The sequence below is a fragment of the Phalacrocorax aristotelis genome, chromosome 1, assembly GCF_949628215.1.
Source record: "Phalacrocorax aristotelis chromosome 1, bGulAri2.1, whole genome shotgun sequence".
In the NCBI taxonomy this organism is placed as follows: Eukaryota; Metazoa; Chordata; class Aves; order Suliformes; family Phalacrocoracidae; genus Phalacrocorax; species Phalacrocorax aristotelis.
Genome location: NC_134276.1, coordinates 19,871,348 through 19,897,931, shown reverse-complemented (window position 1 = coordinate 19,897,931; position 26,584 = coordinate 19,871,348). Strand labels below are relative to the sequence as shown.

The 26,584-nt window shown below is 40.4% G+C and overlaps 2 protein-coding genes across 2 annotated transcripts in view; both read right to left on the bottom strand.

Annotated features, from left to right (window-relative positions):
- Positions 1 to 18: 18 nt before the first annotated feature.
- On the bottom strand, positions 19 to 25,317 carry MPHOSPH8 (M-phase phosphoprotein 8). The gene is made up of 13 exons (XM_075082774.1): positions 25,025 to 25,317; positions 20,475 to 20,630; positions 18,752 to 19,603; positions 14,996 to 15,092; positions 13,059 to 13,184; positions 12,884 to 12,972; positions 10,982 to 11,122; positions 10,090 to 10,176; positions 7,996 to 8,150; positions 4,465 to 4,619; positions 3,013 to 3,140; positions 2,203 to 2,286; positions 19 to 1,331 (listed from the first exon to the last, which is right to left on the bottom strand). The coding sequence occupies exons 1-13, from the start codon at positions 25,259 to 25,261 to the stop codon at positions 1,290 to 1,292; spliced, it is 2,349 nt and encodes a 782-aa protein (XP_074938875.1). The 5' UTR covers positions 25,262 to 25,317; the 3' UTR covers positions 19 to 1,289.
- Positions 25,275 to 26,584, bottom strand: part of PARP4 (poly(ADP-ribose) polymerase family member 4) — a 38,573-nt gene continuing 37,263 nt past the window's right edge. The window contains 1 exon segment of the mRNA XM_075081874.1: positions 25,275 to 26,040. Coding sequence (XP_074937975.1) covers positions 25,275 to 26,040 — 766 coding nt within the window.

Below are 26,584 nucleotides of genomic sequence, written 5' to 3'. Positions count from 1 at the left end.
ATATTAAAAAGTCACAGCTCTTGAAAGGATATTTAATACATCTGCACCATTCTGACAGTAAGCACTCAGAGATTATGAATTTATCCACAATAGTTTTGCTACCAACATAGGCACATAGCGGTGTGTAAACTACATGTGGCAACCAGAACAGCAAAGGCACAAACCCGATTATTTTTTTAGTTCCCCCCCCCCCCCCCCCTTTTTTTTAAACTTTAAGATGTTGGTTAATTTACAAAGAAAAATATTCTGTACTTCAGGCAGAAGTATTAAATTTGTATTTTATAGCACAGGACCATCTGTCATCTGATAAAATGGGTCATTTAAATAAAAAAACAGCAGCTCTTTGCACTGAGAACTGAATTTCTGAATTAAAGGACATGTTCTCAGCTGTCAGGCTGCAAATATCTCAAATCATCTCTCCTCTCTGGCTTGCAGAAAGCATTGCCTGCACATTCAGGGTAGTGTCAAGTTTTCTGGTTTAGCTAGTTTATTTGTTATCCCATGTGTCACCTGACTAAGAACTCAAAAGGTAAGATGTCTAAAACCATCAGTTGCTTCTCTAATACAAAAGTAGTTTTAAAACACTGATGTAGGTAGGAATCCGACTGCGATCCTGTACCAGTCTAGCATGTTCAGCCATCTCTGCTCATACCTGCAGGCCCAACCATGTTTGTTCAAAGGGAATCCCCCTCAGCGTAACTGCTTCCTCACCGGGAGACAGCAGCAGGAAAAGGCTCAAACCAGAACGCAGCCCTCAGCAGTTCTAAGTTAAATCTAATGCAGTGAATTCAAAGTGTAATTTCTGCCCACAGCTTCAAGAATATGACAGTTCTGCATTTTACATAGAAATGTTACATTTAGAGTAAGTTTAAAAAATTTTAGTTTACAAATGGAAAAGATCTTTCTATTAAAAAAGACATTTCACGTGGTTACCTTAAATAGTTCTTATATGCACCATTCCACATTGTGGAAAAGCTGAAATACGCAGTCTGGACTCCAAAAGTTAGAGAAAATCAGAATTATATGTATTGGCACAAATACTTACATCTACATCTGTACAAAGTAAAAAAAAAAAGCTGACACCCCTGTCCCACCAGCCCAGCATATTCAACAGCTCTCCAACATGCGCTTTCCTACGTAACTGCCAACGAGCAACAGTGAGATGGGAACTCAGTCTTAAGAGCGTGGTGCCAGAAAGTTCCAAACTGCTTTGTCCATCTCTAAACAGAGGAAATCAGAATTATATCCAAAAAAGCGTCAGTCCGCCCAGTACGCTCGCAGCTGTGAGGTCACTGCAGCTGCACTCTGTACGCGCCTATCAGCAGCTTTACCTGTAAAAGCAAACAAAGGTTTCATATGAAGAACATTCACATGTAGTGCTAAACGCTACTTCTAATACAAGAAAAGCATGAGAAGAGGCATACAATCGCTAGTGACTGAGAAAAAAAGGATTTACAATCTGTGTTTAATAAAATCAGTTTCTAGCAGCCCTACTGAACTATGAATGGCTTGTAGGAGGACCCAAGTACAGTACTGCTGCGTTGGGGGGTGTCTGAAGAAGTTAACCCCAAATCTGAACTAGACATACACGTACACTTCCATCTGAACACAAGTTCAATTTTTTCCCTTAAAAAAAGCAAAATAGAACATTTGAGAGTGTTTTACATCAGAACATCTAGAAAATTTACTGGTGCATCTTCCAAGAAAAAATTAAATGCTACCAGAACAGAATCTGTTACTCATCTTGCAACACTTAGTGGGACTACTGCCCCAACCACCGGGAAAACAGACTACACAAGGCTATTTAAAAGCAAACCCTGTATGCTAGTAAATATTGCCAAGTTCTAAACACACAAGCGGAACACCTGTATGCAAAACCAGCTGGCACTCCATGTACCTGCTAGTCACTGAAGTCACAATATAGATGGGGATTTAGCTGTAATATTAGTTTATCCTGGTGCGTGAATTATTCTGACTGTGGCATAAAATCATTTCATTATGACAGAACTAACACTCCTGGCAATGTTCCTAAGCTCTGGCAGCGTCAGAGGATGTGACTGTAAGTGATGGGACCTGGGACAAGGAGACGGTGGAAAGCCCTTCGTTTTACATTTGTGACATACAACTAGAAGCATTTAACTCTTCCCTAGTCTACTGTACAACAACTTAACATACACATTTGATTTCGAGAGCATTTTGTACCTTGGCAGTAGGAGCTTCTGCCAACCGTATAAAAAGCTTGTTAAGGCCTGCAGTAGGGCTGAAGGAATAAATAAAGTGACTATCCTAAAAGGAAAAAGAAAATGGACAAAGTTAATGTCAGGATATGGCTGAAAGTGCTTTGCGAGCGGACGAACAGAACCCGACATTTTAACTATGCATTTTTTGAAAGGAAGTTGTGTATACTGCAAAGAACCTTTGGTGCAACCACAGAGGAAACAAGAGGACTTGAAAAAAGCATGCATAGTGATGCATTTAATAGATTTAAAAAAAAAAAAAAATAACCATTAGAAATATGAGGTAGGCTGTTAAAACAAGGCAAAAATAGTTATGTTTAAGGATTCACTTGGGCCAAAAATTTGAGAGGCTAGGTGAATTTGAGAATTGAAACAGCTTTAAATTAATAATTCTCACCTGCCAGGTCAAACCCTCAGTTCTGAAACCACAGAGTGACAGAAGGGCTGAGGTTGGAAGGGACCTCTGGGGGTCACCTGGTCCAACCAGGCACCATCTGGTGCTCAAGCAGGCCCGCCTGGAAGCAAGGCTGTCCAGCACCACATCCCTGCCTCTTTCGGCACACATTTTTATGGAGTCTGGTACACGCAAGGTTTGTAGTTCTCTCCGTATCCAAAGAAGAATTAAGTTTCATTTAAGAAAAACCCTATCAGGATAAATAAATGCTTCATCACAATACTAACAAAAAAAATTAAGGCACTAAGATTTCCCAGGCTGCTCTGTAAAGACTCTATATAAAGCAGTTCTATAGTAAATCGGTTATATGAAAAGATTTACCAAAAATACAGGCAGCTGGAATTTGTCGTTTAAAACCACAGCTTGTACACTGCATGGTCCGCAGAGCCGAGCAATGACTTCTTTACCAAAGAAGTTTGCATGGAAAACAAAGAGGAGAATTCCAGATCCTGAAAGAGAAGGCAACTCAGTCACATGAATTCATAATGAGATCCATTATTTAGAACAGCTGCATACACTGAACATTTGGAGACAGGTACAAATATATACATATAAATATAAAGCATAGTACATATTAAACACCGATGGAGTACCAAAGCAACATGCAGAATTCCAGTCTCCCAAGCCAGTGGGTCCCAGCACAGAACGCAACAGAACTCGTCAGTAAGTTAAGCCTTTTTGGCAGCAGAGATAATTTTATGTGGCTATTGGAAAGGAAAATAAAACTGATACGGCAATCCTCGGTACGGTTCACCTCTGTGCTTTTAGGTTTACCTAGAGAGAGTTATGAATTCAATGTGGTTTGGGTTGTCTGTTCTCTTGGTAAGGACAACCGAGCCCAGTCAATTACAGGTCTTTATGAACTGCACTGAAGTTCAACGAGAGACAATCTTCAATACCCACAAATGCCTCATTTTAGTACATAAATTTATGTAAGGTTTCTTAATTCTATAAAGAACACCTACAGTAAAGAACTGGAAGACTTATGTTACAACTCTTAACAACCAGAAAACCGGTCAGAAACAACAACTTTCAATCTAAGTAGTATTTCAGGCACATTATTGTATTATTTCAAGAAAAATCGGTATCGGTAGGTATTTCCCTGATATACTGCAAAGGTGAATAAAAATGACGCAGCTAAGCCAAGCACCAGAGATTAGTATCTGGATTCCTGAGAGAACAAAGAAACGTTCCCAAGTATCTTAGGAATCTGAATCCCAGCTTTTTCAAAGGGTCTGTGGGGAAAACAGAGTCAATTGATACTGGCTTCTTTTCTAAAGTATTTCTAGACTTCATTTGTATCATCATAGTGCTGTGACTGTACCCCAATGCACCAGTGCATTAGCTACTGTCTACAAACCAAGATGATCCATTACAAGATATTCTAATTATGCTCTTAGATTAAGATTTTTCAAATTATTTGTTCTAAGGTAAACCCCTCCTTTCCTATAACACCTGCCACTTCGCTAATGTGACCCTCGCAATGCTAACATAACCCACGAACAGAAACAGCTCTGTACGCGGCAATAAAAAAACCCTCTTCAGAAGATGCACACCAACCCCACCCCCAATGGATCAAAACATTGCTCCTCTCCCTACACTCCATAATCAGAGCATCCTTAATGTAACTACTGCAATATAAGGTCATACAAAAATAATTCCACATAGCAGATACTTTAAGACATACTTACAAGGCAGTTTCTTAACACACTGTTCTACTTTTTCTTTAAAAAAAACAAACAGAAAAACCCACCACAACAAGAAACCGCCTACCTTCTGGCACACTTGGGGGGGGTTTATAGTTAAAATCTGTAGAAAAGTCTGGCCCTTCACAGAGACGATGACAGGCAATTGGAAAGACTGGCTCCAGCAAAGCAAGACGGGCTTCAAAATAATCCCTGATGGTATCTTCTGCTACTCTTGAGAGCCTGTAAGACCAAACAAGTGAGGCCCGTACTTCACATAGTAATATTATTTCATCGGACTTATTGAAAGCTGAGGCAAAAAAGAATTCCAGATTGCCTTTTTGCATTCACAATTTTCAGAAGTAAATGCCTTCATTGCTAGCATTTCTGCTTAGATGAAGCCCAAGTCCCGCTACTTTGTTAATAAAATCATCTATTGGGTCCACAAAAATAAAAAAGCTGGGACAAATGCACTGCAGCAGATTAAAAAAAAAACCTTCCAACTAGCCACATATCTGAAGGCTCTTTAAGTAGAAAGATGTCCCCAAAACATCAATATGTACCTAGAGCTAAAGAGAAACAGACAACCACTTCCCCAGCGTGGCCAATTCATCAACCTGACTGCAAGTACAACGTACAAATAAACAAGTCACTGTAAAATTTTACTGGCAATAATATCAGAAAAAAGCAGGTCCCAACTAACTCTACTAAAATGCAGTAAAGAAGTAGCAACACTACCATTAAATAGCCAAATTAGGGCTTTTTGGGTTGGGGGTGTTGATCTAAGCGAGCAGCCTAATCTTCATAAGAGAGACCCCATTAACCAACAGTCTTTGACACTTTTACAAGCAGGTTAGCAAGTAACCCTCTTCAGAAAGCTGTTTTGACACAAATGGGTTTCAAATGCTTTTGCAAGGCAAAGGTCCTGACTCTCTCACCTTTAGAGCTTTTTGAGCTATTCCCCAGAGCACACTTCCCCTCCACGCTAGCTGAGGTTACCATCTGCAGAATCTAAAACTTCAGTGTTTGATCAGAAAGAAGCCACAAGAATTGCCACACCAAAGCAAGCCCAGAAGCCCACCTAGCCTCGCTTCCAGATGCTAGACAAAGCCACATTAAATACAGGAAATTAAACCGTTGTCTTTTTTTGGTACGCTGTCCTAGTTTCCAGCAATCTGATTTAGAGGCATCCAAAACTAGAGACTGCAGCCAAATCACACCTCTCCTCAGATCTACTTAATCCCTTCTGAAATCCCATGCGTTTGTGACCACAGCATTCTGCAACTATGAGATCCATAATTCAGTTTCTCTGCAAAATTATTCCTCCATTTCAAACCTACTGCTAAATTGTTTAACAGGATGGCCTGTAGAATCTGCCTCATGGCTTTGGGTTATTTTGTTGTCATTGTTTTCTGATTTTATTTTAAATTTTAACCTTTTAATCTGTCCCAAGGTGATGTGTGTCACCTCCCTCAGTCTATCCTCACAGAAGCTACTCTGTATCTCTGATCATCTTTACTTTTCCTACTTCATCTGTTTTTGAAACTATGTAATTGGAATGGCACACGCTATTTAAGGCATTCAGACACCATGGATCTACATTTCATTTTCGGCTCCACTATTACTGCAGTATCTTCCTTTCTGACTGACAAGAAGCACTGAAGTGGTATTTTCAGGTAATGAGTCTGGAAGCTTCCCCAATTAGCAAGAGCTCTGTTACTCCCTGTATAATTCACATTACTGCAATGAAAACCTCTGGACATCACTTTGCATTTATCAGTATTTCATTTCAACTGCCGTTTCACTGGCAAAGTTACACATTCATGATCTTCCAAAACTCATTTATTCAGATTAGCTGAAACTGAAGGTGGCAGATTTTAAACAGGAAACAAAATGGAAAAGGCATCAGATAATGAGTGAGTGACAAAGTTCCAATACACTGAACTGCAGGTACCAGATCACTTATCTGCATGCTTGCTGTTGCCTTCCAAACCTTAACTCACAGGTCATGATCTCCTTCCCTGGGGAAGAATCAGCATGCTCCATTTAACTCCTTCAGCTGCCCCTGCTTACTTTAACAAGTTTTCTATGTTTGAAAAATTATTATATGTTTTTATACTTTTCACACTGTTTTTCCATTTAGCCTGCTGTAAGAAGAAAACATTCCTTATAGCTTCTGTCTGCTCAGGGCAGAACTTAGAGGCAGTGATCTGCAATACCTCACACAAACTTCACAGTACATTAAAAATACTGTCATCACAATACTTTCCTACCAGTATGAAACTGGATCAGAACACATCAGTTCATCAAAAAATCAGTAGCACGTAGTTGGAAGCCAGTCACTCCTGGTGTACTTCCAGGGTCAGTACTGGGTCCAGCCCTGTTCAACTTCTTCACTAACAGTCTGGATGACGGGGCAGAGGGTACCCTCTGCAAGTCTGCAGATGACACCAAACTGGGAGGAGTGGCTGATACACCAGAGGGTCATGCTGCCATCCAGAGGGACTTGGACAGGCTGGAGAAATGGGCTGGCAGGAACCTCGTGAAGTTTAACAGAGAGAAGTGCTAAGTCCTGCACCTGGGGAGAAACAACCCCAGCACCAGGACAGGCTGGACAGTATTTAATAATGTTCTAAAGGAAAGATCACTAAACTATTTAAAATCAATAAGAATATTGGTGGCACTACAGCACATATCAGTGACCATTGCAAGACAGTTCTGTCAAGACAGATTTAGGATGTTAGCTGATGGGAAACACAGGAGAGATCAGAGACAGAGAACAGTCAGGGCTTTCTAAACACTAAATTAGAAGAGAATAAGCTTTGACTACAAAAGACTTGATAGATTGTCTTGCAGTGTTCTTCCAGCACTAACTATGCATTCATGGTGAAATCTCACCTGCTGCAGAAGCTGAGACCCTCCTTGAGTCTTCTTCAAGTTCAGATTGTTAGCATTTTCTGCCCTGATGCACTAACTATCAGTGTTCTTCCAAATGGATATTTAAAAAACTTGCTGCTTCTCTTTGTCTCCATTTTGCATCCATATTCATCAGCTCAGTATATTTTACATGACCACATGACATGAACGCTTCCCGTACCACATACACTGCACTGCTCTTCAGTCATTCTGTTGTGCGATGAAGACTTATTTCCATCATTCACCAGCATGACAGCTCTATCCCGGCACTCTCAGCTCGCAGCTGACATTTAAGGGTCCAACAACACCCTAACTACCTGCATTGACTTTTCATGGTGTTTTTGTTCAGTGCTCTTTTGTTTGTTTCTATTTTTTTAATGCTTTTTCACAAGGTATTTTATTTGGCATGCTCTAACAAGCATTTTAGTTTTCCCAATTGATGTATTTCTAGGTTAAGGACTCTTTCTCTTCCAGTAATTTCCTTTTCCTCCTTTCCATCTTTTTACTGTGTTTAAGCAAGTGTCTGCTAATTTTGTCAGCTCACATTGTTTCATTTCACATGCTTCATTAGCTAGCTTTCTGCCCAAATCGGATCTGTTCTCTTCCCAAAACCTCCCCTCTTCCCCTTGACTTAAACCAAAATTATGACATGCCCAGTACTGCAGACTTTACCAGAACAAACTTCAAAGTACAGTTTACTCACGTTTCCAAATGACTCTTGAGCTGCTCATACACCAGTATGTTATTACATTGTTTAGCAAAATGCAGCGCAGTGTTCTGATGCTTTGACAAAATGTTACAGTCTGCCCCGCTTTCAATCATCAGCCGCACTATATCAGAATTCCCTCTTTTACAAGCCTGTACAGAAAGTGGGAAGATGGACAACAATGACAAATCCCCCGTTAGAACAGAGCATAACATTTGAGCTAGTAGAACTGGCAGAAATTAATTAAAATGCAAAAATCAGATACAATTCAGAAAACAAGCTTAGGTATTTGCTCTGTGAATGCTAATGCAACTCAAAACTCAGGATCACACTCTAACTATTTTATCTTTACTCAGACAACACTACATACCTGATCCCATAGAAGCAGCAACACTCAGGGTTACCAAACGGACTTAATCAGAAAATAAATAAATAAATAGATAGCTAAAACAAGACCAAAAAATTCTGTTAAAACATCTAATCTGCTGGAGTTCAGTAACTGTAAACTTCCTTGCAATTGTTTACCTGAATAAATGGTTTCTGCAAAAGTATTCAGAATGACAACAGTAGCACTTCCAAGTGTGTGTTTCTAGAAATCTCCGTTCAAGTAGTACTTCAGGTGTGCAGTAAATTAATAGAGCTTGCCCCAAGCTGTTATTTAGCTATGTTAGACAGTCGCTGTGATCGACTGCCTAAGCGTCCGAGGCTGTTCAATGTTACAGCAAGACTGTCAGGGCGTGCCAACCAAACCCACCTGACAAGAGTACAGCAAAGTATAAAGAAAGCTTTACTTTGAAGAATGCACACACATGCCCTTGGCCACTTGTTTTCACACACTTCACTCAGATGAATTAGGGAAAGGCACAAGCGATATAGATTTCTATCTTTACGAGGCCTTTCACAAGTTAACTTCTGAAATTTGTCTCAGCTCTGAACCTTCATCTGTGCTTTCAATCCATAGCCTTCCATAAATAAACAAACCCACCTGCGCCCCCAAACAAAGAACCCACAAAGATCACACAGTGCCTCAGAGAAAGGAATTAAAGTGCCAAACATTTGGGGTTCCCCCCCCCCCTTTTAAAAGGTATGACCCAACTCTCTTGGGTAAGCAAGAGTGACTTGATAAACATATTTATATGTTTATCCACACCTGGCTAAACTTGTTCCAGTAAGAACCTATTCTTTGTATCTGCACAGCAAAACAAATACTCAGAATAAGTCACTGTAGGCTGCCAATTAGAAAGTATGTACAGCTGTGCATCTAATACTAAAAAAACCTTTAAAAACAATGAAGCTCAAAGCAGATGTTCACGGAGGTAGCCAAATTATTAAGAGATTTTGGACTGAAGTGGCTGAGGAAACCACAAGTGTGCGGTTGTGGTGGTTTTGGTTTTTTTTTGGTTTGCTTTTTTTTTTTTTTTTAAGGGAAAATGCGAATTCCCCACACTTGTTAAGGCTTGCAGAGGATAGAAGAGAAACAATACCACATTGTCTCAGACAGAAAAGCTGCTATAATCTCTTCTGCAAACAAATTGCCTTAAACAGCTTACATGTAAATACCGCAAGTTTACCAGGAAGGGAAACTTTGGTGAAATTATTCGATATAAACAAAAAAATATGAAGAGGAACAGAGACTGTTTTAAGAGCCTTAGAATTTCCCCATTAAAACAAACAAACAAAAATTTTAAAATTTCCTTTGTGATGGGAGGGTATAAAGGTGCAGAACAGGCAGTAGGAAGAAACTGCAAACTGGTTATTTTATTTCTGGCCTACAATGAAATGACAAAAGTCAATCACAGCTACACTCAAGTGAAATAGTCTCCTTTCTCAAATTTTTCTCTTCCTACTGACAACCAGATTATCTCCATTATAAGATCACATCTGCATTTCTTTGAGCCAAACAATGGAAGAGGATGATGAGCCACATTTTAACAAAATGGAATAAAACACTATCTAGAATGACTAAGTAGTATTTGTATTTCAAATATAGTACATGTTCCCTAAATCAACTCTACAAATATGCTTTTATATTTTGTTAGTTTGCCAAAAGTATTTACTATTAAACCGTGTCAGGACAAACATTGAGTTTACCTTCATTAAAGCAGTTTCACCACTGCTCTGCTGCATGTTCACATATGCCCCAGCTTCCAGAAGAATAGCTACTGTTGTTAGAAAATTCTGGAAAAAAAAACCCAAACCACAAAACAAGTAAGTAGAAAATATTCTGGTTTTGTTTCAGAATACAAAGCGACATTTATTTAAAATCCATCAGTAAAATCCAAAGCATGAGGCATGACACAATTAACATTGTTCTCTCCCATGGCTAATAAAGAGCAATTCTGACTCCGACAAGTAGATAACCATGAGCATTTACAATTCTTACTTTTTCTAAGTCTTGCAATAGTGAGCACCACAGGAAGAAAGCAGTATGTTTGCATTAATCACCAAAACTGGAATCAAGCTCCCTTTTGGCCCTGTATCGACTGTATATGGGAACACACATGCACCAACTCCAACAAAATAGGGCATCCATGAAACATCCTTAGACCACCTAAGTCTAGCTGACTTTAGTTTGAGAAGAGCTTGCCACCATCCCCATCTCCCAACTCTCGAATAAGTAACCCCTGCTTAATCAGAGATTTGCTGACAGTCTCCCAAGTTTGGATCCTGTGTCGACAGAGATCATAACAAGCAATTCCAACACAAGAACTTCAGCCCCCATGACAGACAAATTCAGAGATATCCTTTGCCTCCACTTTCCCTCTAGGTAGCCCTACGGTGTTTTTCTACTCACAGTAGGGTTTGTGATCAGAATTTATTTACACTACAGTAAGCACAGCTGCTGGAATTATACAGTTAAAGTCACCCCGCTGCATCCTGCTAACTATTTTTTAGATATCATCCAAGGGAAAAAGATTGCATACCACTTGTAAACATAAATAAAAAAGCCAAGAACCACAAATATGACAATAATCAAGCCAACCTTTTCAGCTGCCTGTATCAATGCAGTTGTTCCATTTTTCTGTCTGCCATTAACTTTCGCGCCTTTCCTGATTAGGACCCGGAGAAGGTCATCGTGCCCACCAGCAGCAGCAAGCATTACTAGGGTCATTCCACTCGAGTCCTGCAACAATAATAATTGCCAGAAAAAACTAAACCAAACAAAAAAAACCCTTTAAGATAAATCAAAGCTGCAAGACAAAAACTGCAAGTGCTTCAAAAGGTTTCACAAAGATTCCCCTCCCGGCAGAAGAATTCACACATACTTTGCTGCCAGACACTGACAAACTATCACCTCCCACTTCTCTTGTCCACAGCCCCCACACTCTGAGCTCCATAATCTGCAGAACCCCTAACATTCCAAGGAACAGAACAAAAAGGAGGAAAACCAGAATGAGCCAGCAAAAAAGGCAGCAAGGCACTTGAGGGTGGGAAAGACAGCAAAAATCAGCAGCCACTGGAAGGAAAACACAATGGCTGAAGTCAGCTGCTACTACAATGCTGCTTCTGGATTTTATCAGAGTGTAAGTATGAAGAGACTTCCATGAGTGGCCAGTCACCTCACTCATTCTTGCATTTTCCACCAGACACTATAACTCAAAGAACACATGCTCACCTCTGTAGCTCATTTGGCATCTTTTCTACTACACTACAGAAGTCTCAGCATAATGTATTCATATCCCTAAGAAAATGGAATTTTTGGAACTGTCCACTAAAGACGTAACAATGAACTATGTGAGCCTGGCAAAACAGAAGTTGAGGGGCAGAGACAGAGAGACAGAGAAGCACTTGTTTTACAACTGTATCCTTGAAGAGAGCTGAGAGACTGATCAAAGCAAACATCCCGCCTCAGAAGTCGCTGAGAATGGAGTGATAAAGCGTACAGTCAAGGAGAACAACTAATTGGGATGTAGATAACAAAGTGCCCAGTAGGGAAAATATCCTCATTATAATACTAAAAGTAAGGCCCGTAGGCCAGGAACCGTCTCCCCTCTGGTAAGTCTCTTAATCTAGGAGAATGCATGGTAAATTAAAGTGAGCTGTACTGTTACAGCCAAGCGAGAAAGAAATTAACCAATTATTAGCTGAGGCATGTGAATATTAGCCATAACTGACACATTTAACTGTATAAATGCTTTGTAGTTTCTTGGTGCGGTGTGCTAGCTTTGTGGGTTACCACCTAGCACCAATCTTTGTACAAAAACGACTTAAAACACCTCCGCTCTGTGTGTAGTTTAGCGCTTTGCACATTGGGTGAACAAACCTGCTCTTTGGGATAACAGTATTGTAGCTGTATTATGTAGCATTTTGAGAACACAAGATCACCAGCAAAAATATTGATATTGAAGATTTTAATCCTCAAAAATGGAACTACAGTACTATTTAGCAGGAAAATAAATCCTTGGAAAGAAAACCAGTAAGAATGCAGCTGATTAAGAACTCATAGAAAACTAATTATTCATGGATTGAAGTGGTCCCAGTCTGTCAAATAGAACACTCAGATTTTTTTGTTTAGTTGTGCTTTTGCATGTATAGATGTTTAACATAGTTCAGCCACTTGACCTGATGGGTGTCATCATTCCTTATACCATGTAAAGTTCTGAACTTAATAGTCAGTTAAATTCAGTGGGCAAATCTGCTGCAAATCCAGCTACTGGGATGCTTCTATCAAACTTTCCCTCCTTCAAACTTCATTTTTTCTTTGGAAGAAATGGATAACAAATATTGAAGTCTCGAATTTTATACACCTTTTTCTCACCTTGTGGTTTTTTGCCAAGGTGAGACAGAAGTCTGCTACTAGCAAGAGTGGAAAACTTCCTAAACAATCCAGATTTGTACTCTTCCTTCCTGCACCCCTCCAATACTTCTATTGCAGAAAAATTACCTCTTGATCCAGATTATATTCCTCATTTGAAGAAAGTGCCATCTTTACTGTCATATAATCTCCACTTTTAACAGCATCCCTCAGGAGAGCTAGAAAATAAATTCAGTACAGTTATAGGATATTTCACTTTGAAATGCCAGCTAAGAAATGTCCCTTCCTCCCAGTAACTACTCACTACTTGATATCGGTTCTGTTGACACATGATTCTCATCTTCTCCATCAAGATGCTTCTGAAAGTCTTCTAGTGTCAGCCATTCTAACTGCATGTCCATACCCAAACTCAAGACTTGTTGCTTGCCATCTATCATGTATTTGATTTTATGAAAGAAAAAAAACATAAAATAAGTAGCTTAAATTTCCCAACCATTCAGTGCTTGCCATTGCTTTGATGATCAGCAGCTTAACATATACTACTTTTCACTCAAAGAGACTCAAGAAGTCATCGCAGAATGGGTCCAAACAACGAAGGCTACGTTACAAGTGGACATAAAATGCTTTTACTTGAAACAAGCTGTTTAGTTGCTGTAATAAATTAGGCTGAAGTGATAAGAGACGGTGAACAGTCCATTACTGTAATAGCAGAAACACACTGAAAAGTTATCAGTGAGTTTCAGATGAACATATTTCAGCCTCCTGGGGAGACGAGAGTCAGAGCACTAAAAGATGCAAGCAGGAATGGAGAAAATATTAACTGCCAGTGCTCAACTTTTCCCTGCATTTGCTTCTACTGCTCACTGGAGTTCTCCATTTGACACACATCCACTACTTCTCAATCACCTTCTGCAGCAATGTAAGTCCATGTGTCTGTTTCATCTCTTATGTTCCTCCTTTATTTGTACACCTTGCTGTCTTTTGATTTTAATTCTTCTATAATTTATATTCTAGCAAAGATTCTTCTTTTGCAGTTATTCTCAGAAGATTCACCTTTTTTTTCTGAACCTACATTAAACAAGTCAAATGCACTTTAGATGTCCTTAAAGCCTAGAATAAGACAGTTATCAAGAGTGACTACTTGAGCCACTAAAGACTACTACATAACAAAGTTTAACTGAGTGACCACAGTCCATTTGAAAAAAGGTCTGTTGTCTTTCCATAAGTTAATCATTGCTGAAGCATAGGAGCAGGGTTAACAACATAAACCAAAAATCAGGGAGAGCTAGTTCACCTCCAGCCACCCTGGCAATTCTGAGTTCTGACTGCTTTCAATACGGTACCATCTTCTTTTTAAGAAATGTAATTTAGAATTATGCGTAAATTGCTACTTTGAAAATATGGTTCAGTATCTGTGATAAACAGACAGAGGACACATGCTGTATAAGGAACAATAATTAATCATTCTGCTTGTAACTACTTTTCTTGACCATTATAAGCACCTATGCTACTTTCAGTGAAAGATGTTTCTCTAGCAACAGCTAGGTGAAGCATCATAGCTCTTCCTACAACCATTCATGATTATCAAAGGTGAAGTTACCTGGTTTTCCTCAGTTAATCCTCATTAGAGTAGTGAGGGAACTAATCCTGAATAAAACCAGAGTTTTACTGAGATCAAGAATGGTAACATTAATGCTCCATTATACTATTAAAAACAGAAATACAACCTAGACATTTTTCTTCATGTATCCAATCATCCAGTTCTAGTGATATTTTAAGGGCTGCATAATATAACTCATCATTGTGGCTAAAGCAAGAGGCAAGAAGTTTCTCTGATGGGAACCTCTACCAGTTTTTCTAAACATAGAAAGCATGTATTCGTAGTATCAGAACACTTCTGTAAATAGCCTGTAGTTGGATAAATTCCTCTAAAAAAGATTACTGTTATGTGCCACAGAAGCATAGCTGACAATATTAAATGAAAAAGGGCAAAGTTTTACTTGTCTACAAAAAGGTTAGAGATACACTTCCATGCTTCATACATGAAAGCACATACAGCATTCTCATGAGCCATACATTAACAAAACCATTAAACAGCAGACTTTTGCTTCCTAAAATAAAAGCAGAAATTCTTGTTTCTAGTATGTGTTATGAAACTATACGATATCTGCTTTTGTAGAAATAAGAGGAGAATATCCTGAAGGGTCCTTCCCTTCTCTCTTTTAAGCAGCTAGCACTTACTTTTTAAGCCCTTTTGTTCTTTTCTGCTCTTGTCTTCTTTTTCAGACTCTCTTTTTTGAGATTTTTCTTTTGTTTCCATTTTCTTTACTTCTTTCTCCTGATATTGAGAACAAAGATCAAATTAAAGTCGTAGAGAAAAAATGGAAATTAAACTTGTTTAACCACACCAATGGAAAAATATATTTAAAATTAATACTACTGAAACCTGTATATAACAGGCTTGTGGGTAGTCCTAAGAAAAGAATTTAACAGGTGAGTCAGGAGTTAAGTCTGTGAAGGCTTCTTCCGTAAGAGAAGGGGTGTTATTTCCAAAATAAAACAACTTCAAATCAGATTTTTATTGTATCCCAGGCATGTAAGGTGGCGTGAGATGCAGATAGGCCAAACCCAGCATTTTGAAGTAAATTAAAAATCATGAACTTTTCATTTGTTCCAAATACTGAACCTGAACAGAATGTAATGATTTCAAAGTATTTTTATCACCTTCGTAGCACCATATTCAAAGCAGTTATGACTGCACTGACTTGAACCATAACTGAGAAAACTTGACATTTGTATTCAGAAGGTTCCAAGTTTTCCAGTTTACACATACAGAACATTATGGCAACAGCCATTCATGAAAAACAGACACACAGATATCCATTTAAACCCACCATATCCCCACAGAAGATTGACCTTAGCAATATCCGATATCACAGAAAATGTTTACGGTAGATATAGGTATATAATAAAATTTGCCAAAAGGTAATTCTGGTGGAGGCAGCTAAGGCTGCCTTCCTCCTCCTGTAATTCTCTTCTCTATTCAGTCAGCAAACTCCAAACTGCAGAGTAGGTGGGACAAGGCTCCTTGGCATGGCTTTGTATCAGTGCCTGACACTAATGCTAGTTCATGGAATAGCATTAGCTTTCTGAAAAACTGCCCCAAAAGAAGTCCCCACAAGAATTACAGACTGAATGTATCATTAAATGCTACTATTTCTTTGACATAGGAAAAACTTCAATTAAAATAGATTAATTTGGTGTATCATAATGTGTTAGCAGAGCTGAGACATTTAATCGTCTTTCTCACCCCCTCTTCTCCCCCCCACCCAAAACCTCAGCTTTTTATCACTGACATGATTTACTCGCAGCACAGAGAACTGTTAACCCCAGCAGATGCCTAGTATTTAGGAGCAGACCCATAGCTTACTAAACGGATTACAAGGTATTTGCTACACAGGGAGGTTGTTACAATCAGTAATCCTGAATTCTACTCCAGGTTTCCAGTACTGATCAGATACACAGCATACACCACACATTTATTTTTGGAGGTAAATCAAATGGAAATAATGGTTTGGTGTGCAAACTGACTCCAAACAGAGAATACTGCATTATAAATTGACATGACAGCACTCTGTAATCAGGCCTACATAAGGAAAGACATGTAGCTGAAACATACACAATGATTTTTTTTTTTTTTTTTTTTTTTTTTAAGAATAATCTGCCTGCCAACAATAACTCTCCACCAAACCCACCCGTACAGTAAGTCCACAGCTGCTCTGGAGAATCAGTTACAGAAAACATTGTTGAAGCCTCCTAGACTAAGAAAAGCAAAGAGGAGAATGCCTTCCTTGCATCCTTAGTACCTTGGAGCATGACCTTCCATGGAGCATGACCGTGAGAAAGGCACACAGACAACTTACTGGAAGTGCTGGCTGAAGAGCCATAAGCAAACCAACTTTCATCTGCTGTTGATTTCTTCAGGTTTGCAGTGACCAGATTTTTATACTACTGGTAAATAAAACAGAATTCCAAAGATTTATCTGATTATCATCACTGATGTCTCTCTCTTATGAATGCTATAGCCTCAAACTATGAGAAAACACTTCAGTAATAAAGGGCCATACCATTCCAGTTAATTAAATGACTTTTTGAAACTGGGCTATGCCTCATAGTAATTGCTTAACCTTGTTTACAAGAGCTTTCACCACCAAGGTCCTGCAAAAACACTCTTTTGTGTAGCTCTATTCAGATTACGCCACATAATTCTCTACCCCAAAAACAGCTTCGTTAAGTTTAAAGTAGCCTACTCCATACATTCAACAATCTTAAGCAGAGGACCACAACTGAACCTATAGAAGAAACTTGCCACTACAGAATTACAGCCTCAGAAGAAGTGGGATATAATCCAGCAAGCATCAAGGTGTCTTGGCTGCAATCCTGTTACGAATCAGGAAGGGGTTTCTCTGAGCAGCCAAAGTTTTACGGACTGCGAACTGTATTAGAACAGACTGAAGCAGCTGAAAGAAGTTATATTCTCAGAAACATTCCAGAAATATTGGGGGGGAAGGGGAGAAGGGGGGTATCCATTAATCTTTCTTCTTTTACCTTTACCATCCTGCTTTTCTTAAACACTTCTGTATTAAATAAGGAAAAAGAAATATGCCAGTATTTGCTTAGCTCATTTCTTAGAACACGTACAGCATTTGTAATTAATATGAACTCATGTCATGAAACTAAGCATTTTCTGTATGCAGCCCAGGAATTCTAAGGAGACAAGTGGTTCTAACAATTCTAACAAGGACTGTCGTGGTTTAGCTCCACTCAGCAATTAAACACCACACAGCCGCTCGCTCACTCCCCCCACCCTTGTGGGATGGGGGAAGAATCGGAAGAGCAAAAGCAAGAAAACTCGTGGGTTGAGAGAAGAACAGTTCAACAATCAAAATGAAACAGTAATACTGGTAATGATAATAATAACTATGATAATAATAATAATAAAAAGGAAAATAATGAGAGAAAAATGAAGCCTGGGAAAGAAAAAAAAAAGAAGAAACTTCACAAGCGATGCAACGGCTCACCACCCGCCAACCGACGCTGCCAGTCCTCGAGCCGCGATTGCTGTGTCCCCTGGCCAGCTCCCCCCAGTTAATATAGTGGGCATGACGTCATATGATATGGAATATCCCTTTGGCCAGTGTGGATCCACTCTCTTGGCTGTGTCCCCTCCCCTCCCAGCTTCTTGTGCACCTGGCAGAGCATGGGAGGCTGGGAAAGTCCTTGACTAGTTCAAGTGCTACCCAGCAACAACTAAAACATCGGTGTGTTATCAACATTGTTTTCACACTAAGTCCAAAACACAGCACTATCCCAGCTGCAGTGAAGGAAAAGTAACTCTATCCCAGCTAAAACAACATGACAACAAGCAAGCTGCACAGTTATCTGCGAGACCTGGGTTTAGAAGTGATTTTAGCATTCCAATTCTCAGGTAGGTGCTAACACACGTAAGGTGTAAGAGTAGCTGGCTTTTGAGAAAGATCAGGGGTGCCTGTTAGCTCAAAAGTGCACTCCATCCTGCAGTGTTGGATGGATAATTGCTCAAGACTGAATGTCTTACTACAGAAGTAGAAAAAAGTGAAACAGAGGCAATTGTTGAATGTGGGGGGGAACAAAGCTAAAAATGGCAGCATGCTTTACAGGAACAGTAGATTTAATTTTAAGTAAGTACACATAAACAGGAGAAATTAATATGTTCACATTTGAAGACACCCTTCTCTCCTGAAGTGGTCCCTCCTTCATAGAGCTCAGAATCCAGAATTTTTTCAGGCTCTCCTATACATTGTGCAGTGCGCCTTTCTTTAGCTTCATCCACCTCATTAACTTTCCAATATGTATTTTTCTCTTCACCATAATTAACAGCAGCCTTTTGATATGCCTGTACCTCAGAGATGTTTGATTTAATCCCCAGCCCCACACCAACCCCTTAACTTTGCTCACCTCCCCAGATGAATCAGTGGACTTGCGCCCTCTTTCATCAGCGCTTGGTTTCAAACCTTTCTGCACTGGTGAAGGAGCAGGTGACATTTTCTCCAACTCTCCAGGAACCATTTTTACTTTTTCTTGACTTTTTTGCTTTTTGTGTATGCTTTTCTTCTCTAAAGAGATATCCTGAGTTTCCACTTTCCTACCTTCCTCTTTATAATCTTCAGCTTGCTGAATTTTTTTCTTCTTTCTTTTAATCTTAACATCAATACTATCATCTTCATTACTTGCTGATTCATCAAGATGCCTATCAGCAATGGAATCCTTTTCAGCAATTTCTTGTTCCAGTCTCTCTTCTCCACTTACTACTTTTTGTTTCTCATCTCTACTTTCAGTATTTAAGTCTGAATTTTCATTACCTGTTCCCTGATAAAATACATCATCTAGAGTACTTGATTCTGAGTCAAACTGAACATCTTGCTTCTCCTTCCGTGATTTTTTATTTTCTTTAGAGTCTTCTTTAGATTTCATTTTTAAATCTCTAATTTCTCCCTTCTTTTTCTTGATTTCTTTAGTATCTTCTTTCCTTTGCTTCTTTGGGTCCTTTGAATCCTCCTTGGTTTCTGAAGTCCTTTTTTTTGGTTTTGAATCTGAAACCAAAGCATCTGAGGAATTTTCACATTCTGTTTTGCGTTTTTCTTTGAGTTTTGCAGACTTAGACTTTTTTTTCTTCAGATCATCTGGACTTCTATCCTCTCCATCTTTTGACTTCTTCTTTTTCTTCTTTGGTGAAACATCATCTTTTGTTTCACTTTGCCAGTCACTGTCAGATTCTGCTTCAAATACATCATCATTTAGAGACAGTTTCTAAAAAGTAGGGAAAAAAAGAAAATATTTCTTTCCCCATTAAACTATCACTTTCATGTAACTATGCAAAAATGGTAGTGGTGGTACTTGTGAAAAGTAAATTTTTAAACACTTCAACCTTTTAATCACTGCAAATACCATTCCTCACTGTCAAATTGTAAAATCTGTAAATTCAATTCTAGTTGTCTGACCTGAATTACATTACTAACTGCTTGGATGAGAATCAATACATAAACAAGTAAACCAATCAGACATCCAACAAACAGATGCCAGAAGAGAACTACATCTGAACTATTTTAGAACAAAAACAATTAACCTGATTTTGCAAAATTTACCTATAGGTTTCCCAGAAGTATGGTACCAGTTTTCAAAGGCAACTGTTACGCTTCATTTTCAAACTGACTGAACAGTTAAAGAAAAAAATCCACATGCTGCCTTCCTGCAATTAATTTTTCTGTATTCCTACCTTACCAAATTTAAAGGTTAACATGCAAAAATTCATCTATCTGCTACACAAAACGGGAAGGCGAATTGAGCAGTGACCCACTTCACTGACAAAAAATATGCATGTGGGTAGGGAAAGCAGGTTGTTTATCATGTCAAAAAACAAACTAAAACAACCATACATTGTTTATATAGTCCCATTAAAAACTGAAATAAAGTTTAGATGGATTTAGAGTCTACAAGCAAACTTGTCAATTAACAAAAAAATGCCTAACCAGAGAGCAGCAACAATATTCAGTTTCACATGAAACAAAACACTTCTAGATCAAAGAGATTCTTTAAGTCTTCTTAATTCCATATCCCAATGTCCTCCCTTCTCCCTCCCCCCATTCATCTTCAGTGTAATATACTGGAAGATGAAACATACCTGTATGTCTTTTTTAACAGGTTTAGGCTTATTGTCCACAATTTTTTTTCTGAATTCAAGCAGCACTTCTTTGCAGTCTTCCAAATGAACCTCTGGTTCCCAGGTATCATCATCAGAGGTATATCCTTTCCACCGTACTTTGTAGAGAATTTTACCCTGTAAGAAAAAAACCCCAACATTTAATACAATACAGCATAGTATTGATCACCTACTCAATTCCTGGGGATCTTGGTGGATATGTAATTTTGTATATACAGAAATTAATATAATGGGAACTCAATCCAATGTTGACATAGGAATCCCCAGAATTATTTCCATCTGCATCACATACTGAACTAAGTAGGTTGTAAAGTATTTCTGCAGTTGGAGTGGTTTTATCCAAAATACTTGTAATATCTAAAATTTGTTCAGAACCACAGCTACAATGTACACATAATAAATTCCCAGTCATTTTACTGAAATTGATTTTTCTGACAGTTATGAAACCTGTAGAAAGTTTTAATATTTCTTCTATAAAAGTTTTAAGTTTTAATTGCTTTTCTTCGCTAAAGAAGTTGATATAAAACCTAACATTTCTAATACATTAACATCATTCACCTAGTTTTACACTGGAATTTATAACTTGTTAGATTTGTAACCAATGCCACTTTTGATAAGCTGAAATACCAACAACTGGGGGGGGGTGGGAACCCAACCACCAATGAGATCAAGTTAAACCTAGACAAAATCTGAGCATGTGTATCTCAGTGGAGTTAGTTACAAAGATTTTGGTAAAAGATTACATATGAAAGCCCTAGATCAATTGTTTCAACAGTATTTACCTTCACCACAGGATGAAATCACACCTTCTAGTCTCGATCTTGTTTTTTCATTAGATTAGAAAGGGTTTTTTACCATTAAAAGAAAAAAAGCTTTCCACCAAATTATCTCTTGGTTTTCTCTAAATAAATTAAGTAGTCTGAATCCTTATGTTTCTCAAGACAGACTCCTTTTCTTCCTGAGAGGCAAGGCTTATTTAGCCTGGACTCAGCATGTTGCTGATACAGCCAGACAAGGGGCAACTCAGGGCCTCCTGCAACAAGCTTAACTGAAAAGCAGAGACATGTCCTATGAAATCAATGCAGTCACCTTTATTGATTAAACCTGCAGTGCCTTTCAACAGATGTGTGACAAAAGCTAGCGCCAAACTTAAGAAAATCCATTGTCCATATAAAAAGCAGCTAATAATGCATACGAGGCAATACAGCCATTCCTGAACTTATTTTCTAACAACAACAACAACAAAAAAGTATTAGCTAATGCACTAAGGAAAGCACCTTTGAAGAAGCAAAACAATAGTATCATTTTCTTTCAAAAATAGATTGATAATGCTCTGAAAGACCCTAAACTGCTAACCAAGCCTGGAGAAAGAAAGCTTCAAAAGAACTGCCATTTGACACTTGCTATTAAATGTATTTACAGCCATAAATTTACATTTTTGCCCAAGCACCATAAACCTCTGACCAAGTGTACATATATCCCATTAAACTTTAGCAATCAACTCTACCTACAATCTTCTGTATTTTGCTTCACAGACACATAAATACCCTATATTCAAATACATTAGTGCAATACTTCTCATATAATTTAGCTTAACCATACACTCTTGATTCAGGAGTTAGTTTTCAAAATCATGTTCACCTGTTTCTCTTTCTTCTAATGGGGTTACTCATTAAATAAACTGCTAATAAACTTCATTACAGTCACAGAATAATTTAGGTTATAAGGGATCTCCAGAACTAACAAGTAAAATGTCCTGCTCAAAGCAGGGCCAACTAGATCAGGCTGCTCAGAAATCCATCCAGTCAAGTGTGTCTACTCAGATTTCCCTGTGCTCCAGCTTGTGTCCACTGCCTTTCTCACCCTTCCACTACACACTCTTGAGAACGATCTGACTATCCTCTCTATGTCCTGCCATTTAGTAGATATAGATAACACTATGATCACCCTGATTCTTCTCTTATGGCAGAGCAAACCCAGCTCTCTCAGTCTCTTGCGCTCCAGCTCCCTAAACTGTTTCTGTAACCCTTCACTCCAGTATGTCCATGTCTCTTCTGTCCTGGGGTGCTCAGAACTTGACACAGTAAGTACTACAGCTACACCTCAGCAGTACTGAGAAGAGAGGAAGAAGCATCTCCCTCGACCTGCTGGCTACGCTCTTGGGTGCTGTTGGCCTCCTTCGCTGCAAGAACCACTGACTCATGTTCAACTTACTTGTCTGTGGGGACTCCCACCTCCTTTCCTACAAATCTGCTCCCTAGCCAGAGTCACTGTTACACCCTTGTAGCTCAGGTACAAAATAAGTTAGAAGTCCTCTTTTAATTAATTGAGAGCGCTGGATAAATTAAGTCTAATGCAAATATAAGACTATTTGTCTGTTGACTGACTACATCCAGTACACAGAGAGCGATATAAAAATGCAGCTTAAGTGAAGACGGAGATTGATCATCGTACTAGAGATACATACACAGCCTTACGCTCACCTGCCAATATTACTTTACTCAACATTGGCATTTCTTTCCTCTGTATCACTTACAAATAATAGAACACTTCCAAGCATTTTCATAATTCTGTAGCTTCTAGGAGAACTAGTGATAGGCTAGAACCAACTCCTACAGCAAGGGGTATCACCATGTCATTAAAGAGCAGAATTAAGGTTACCCATTTATGCTAGGGGATGTCATGATTTGCACTGGAGTCTGTTGTTTTAGCGTAACTGTAGTGCAGTATGAAAGGCTTTCTAGATATACCAAGAGGAAACATTTCCAAACTTTTATTACTTGCTCTCTTAAGTAGGACATGCTAATGTTTCATTTATCAGCAGGTTTAATGCCCCAGCCCAGTCCCATCCCAGAACTGCTGTCTCTCATGCTACCACTACTACCAGCTCCAGCAACATCAGGGCTGCGAATGAGAAGAGCTTCTCTGTGCGGTGCTCTCCTGCTTCTGCACCTGTGACACAGGAACACAGTGACTGGCCTTATGCTGTGCTGGACAGTGGCCGACTCAGTGTATCTGCTTGGACTTTTTATCAGACTTAGGAACCTGCAAAATGGGAACCACTAGTCTAAAGCAGCCTGCATGAAATATACTCCACTGAATGTAACATGCAGCTTTTTCCAGCCATTTCAGAAGTTAAGACTGGGTGCAAGTGTCTGTCTTGTCCTGTACTTCTGAAGCACAAGAGCATGTCCCCTGCCATCGAACAGCAACTGGAAGGTGACCTGATGCAATTGGAGCCCATGCTTCAAAGCTACAGCCAACACTTACTGGGTAAGGCACACACATGCAGTAAAGCTAACTGCACTGACCCAGCCTGGAAACCTCAAGTGCATACAGCTCACAACCTGCTGCACAATGGGCTGCCTCAGCAGGAGGAGGATGATACAAAGAGGGGGCAAAACACAGCTTTTTATCAGCACGTACCAATGACATTTTTAAAAGATGGTACTTGATGTATTCTGGTACTCTTTAGAAGTGTGTGGAATGGTATGACTCCCCCCTCCCCCCCATGCAGATTTCAAGTTCCATAGCTGGGCAGGTGGGGGACATGACGGACAGCGAGGAAGGGAAAAAGACAAAAAAGAAAAGAACAGTCCTCCTGTTTTCAAGCCTGACTTGTTATTTTAACCAATGCTTCATACAGGCAAAGCTATAAATACTGTATTACCTCGAAAGCATAACATTCTTAAGCCATCAAGGCATTTCAGCCAAGATACAACCTAATAGCAGTAGCATCACAAATATCTAAGAAATTATTGATCTCAAGGTCCTCCAACCTAAAGGTTTCAAAACCCTTACTAAACAGGCAGAATTCTATACTATTATGTACCTGACTGAAACCGAAAATAAAATCCATGAATTAAAGTAAATAATTTTCACAAACAAAATCATTAAAAAAAAAAAAAGCTGTGTTAATAATTTTTTTTAATTTGATGCTTAGGAAATTTTAGAATAACTTTAACCAGTCTAGGCTGCTTTCAAAGAAAGAAGAGAAGGTATGATATTTCTGTCTAAACAAAGCAAGGACTATTACAGCTAGTTATTTTAAATGGAAAATATCTCTTATTTTAAGAGGTCTTCACGCGTTTTATAAGCCAGTAAACAGTCTCACTAAACACACCTTAAAACATCTTCAAGTTCTCCATTCTATTAAATCCTGCCTATTTCTGCACTCAAATACTTTACATCAAAACACGACTGCAGTTCAGCCGTAAGAGTAGTTTAACAATGCAGACAAAAAAAAAACAACAAACCACAACTTAGGGAAGATACTGCAGATTCAATCTTTTCAGTCACAGCCTAAGATACAAAAAGCTTCCTTGCAAAATTATGCACAACGCGTTTTAAAATCCAACTACAACGGAACTACTGTTTTTGCGTGGTTCTCGCCCAAGTCTAGAAGAATCGTGCGGGGAAGCCGCCCGCCAGCGTGCCCGCCCGCCAGCGCCGCCGCCGCCCGCCAGCCCCGCCGCAGCCCCAGAGAGCGGCCGGCGGCGCCGCGCACTCACCCCCTCTGTCTTCACGTCAAGGATCTTCTCCACCTCGAACACGTCTTCCTCCTCCTCCTCGCTCTCAGCCCCACCGCCGCCGGCCTCCTCGCCAGCCACCGCCGCTTTGCCGGCCCCGCTGCCGTCTTCCTCCCCGTCCTCCTCATCCTCCGCCGCGGCCGCCGTCTCCTCCTCTTCCTCCGCCCCCTCCAGCCTGGCCGCCACCACCGCTGCCTCAGCCCCGCTCCCGGCCGCCATTTTGGGCCGAATTTCAAACGACAACGGTGAAAAGCGGTTGCGACATCCACCGCCGGGCCAGGAGGCAGCGAGGCGGCGGCTGCAGCCAATCACCACCCCTCCAACCCGTGACGCGCAGGGGCGGGGCCCCGAGCCCAGCCGGCCGGCGGCCAATGGGCGGGGCGGCTCCTTGCCGGTAGCCGCGGGCTCCCGCCGGGCCTGCCCCGTGACAGCGGCGGCGCCGGTGGCCCCCGGGCGGGCCGACCCCCGGCCCGACGGCTCGACTGCCCGCCTCGGAGCTGGGCGGCGGGAGCCGAGACCCCGGGGCCGCCCCACTCCGGCCCGGTTCTGCTGTCGCCCGCCAATGCTGGCGGAGGCGTGTCTGGGCACAGCGGCTAGGGGCCGCCCCGGCCCCGCCGGTGAGGACCGAGCGCCGGGTGGTGGCTAGGGCTCCCCGTCTGCGCGCTGCCCCGGCGGCCCCTTCCTGGAGAGCGTGACCGAACCCCCGCTCGGGGCCCCCGCAAGGTTTCGGGGCCCAGCCTGCAGCCCGTGTCTCGAGGAGGGAGACGGTTACCAGCGGCGGGAGGCGCTCGGCGGCGCGTTCGCGCTGCTGACCCTCTGCGCGGAGGTGCGGCGCCCGGGTGGGCCTGGCTCGTCCTAATGGAGAGGCAAGAGTGTGCTGAATATCCCCGTGCAGAGACATTCTTTGCCCCCGGCTGGATGAGGCTTTGGGGAATCGGCCGGGAAGGGTGCGGAGGGACACTGCCGGAGCAGGTCCTGCTGGGGAACGGGGTTTCTCACTAGGGAGAAGAACCCTTTTAAATTTCATGGAATGGTTTAGGTCCCAGTACGAACCCCTGAGGAACACCACTTGCCACCAAATTTCATAGTATTTTGCATGTTAACATGGTTGCCTGTAGGCAATCACTGCCTTTTTTTTATGTAACATCCAGGAGAAAAACAAAGACAGTATTTTAAGAAAAAGCAAAGAAACCACACCCTATTTGCTTATTCACTGCGTTTGCTTGCCAAAGCATTAATATATTGTATCTCAGAAACTGTTCCTTAAAGAATGCACATCAATGAAATTAATATCAGGCTTTACCGTGAATGTATACTTTTCAAACAGACATGTATGGGATGTATTGTTGCAACCATGAAAACACCAAACTATTTGAATAATCAACTGCAGTGAAGGAAATTTTTTTTTTCTTCATATTTTTTCCAGCACTTTTTTTGCCAGTATCTTACACATGTGAAAACAAGGATTCCGAGCACCTTAGAAATAGAAGTACCTCTGGATATTCTTCTTGGCAACCTTCTCTGCGAGATCGAGTGTATCTA

Coding starts and splice junctions, on each gene's coding strand:
- MPHOSPH8 (XM_075082774.1), bottom strand. CDS start 25,261: ATGGCGGCCGGGAGCGGGGCTGAGGCAGCGGTGGTGGCGGCCAGGCTG. Junction 13,185..14,995: donor AGAACAAAAGGGCTTAAAAA/GTAAGTGCTAGC, acceptor AATACATGATAG/ATGGCAAGCAACAAGTCTTG. Junction 4,620..7,995: donor CTCAAGAGTCATTTGGAAAC/GTGAGTAAACTG, acceptor TTGGTCTTACAG/GCTCTCAAGAGTAGCAGAAG.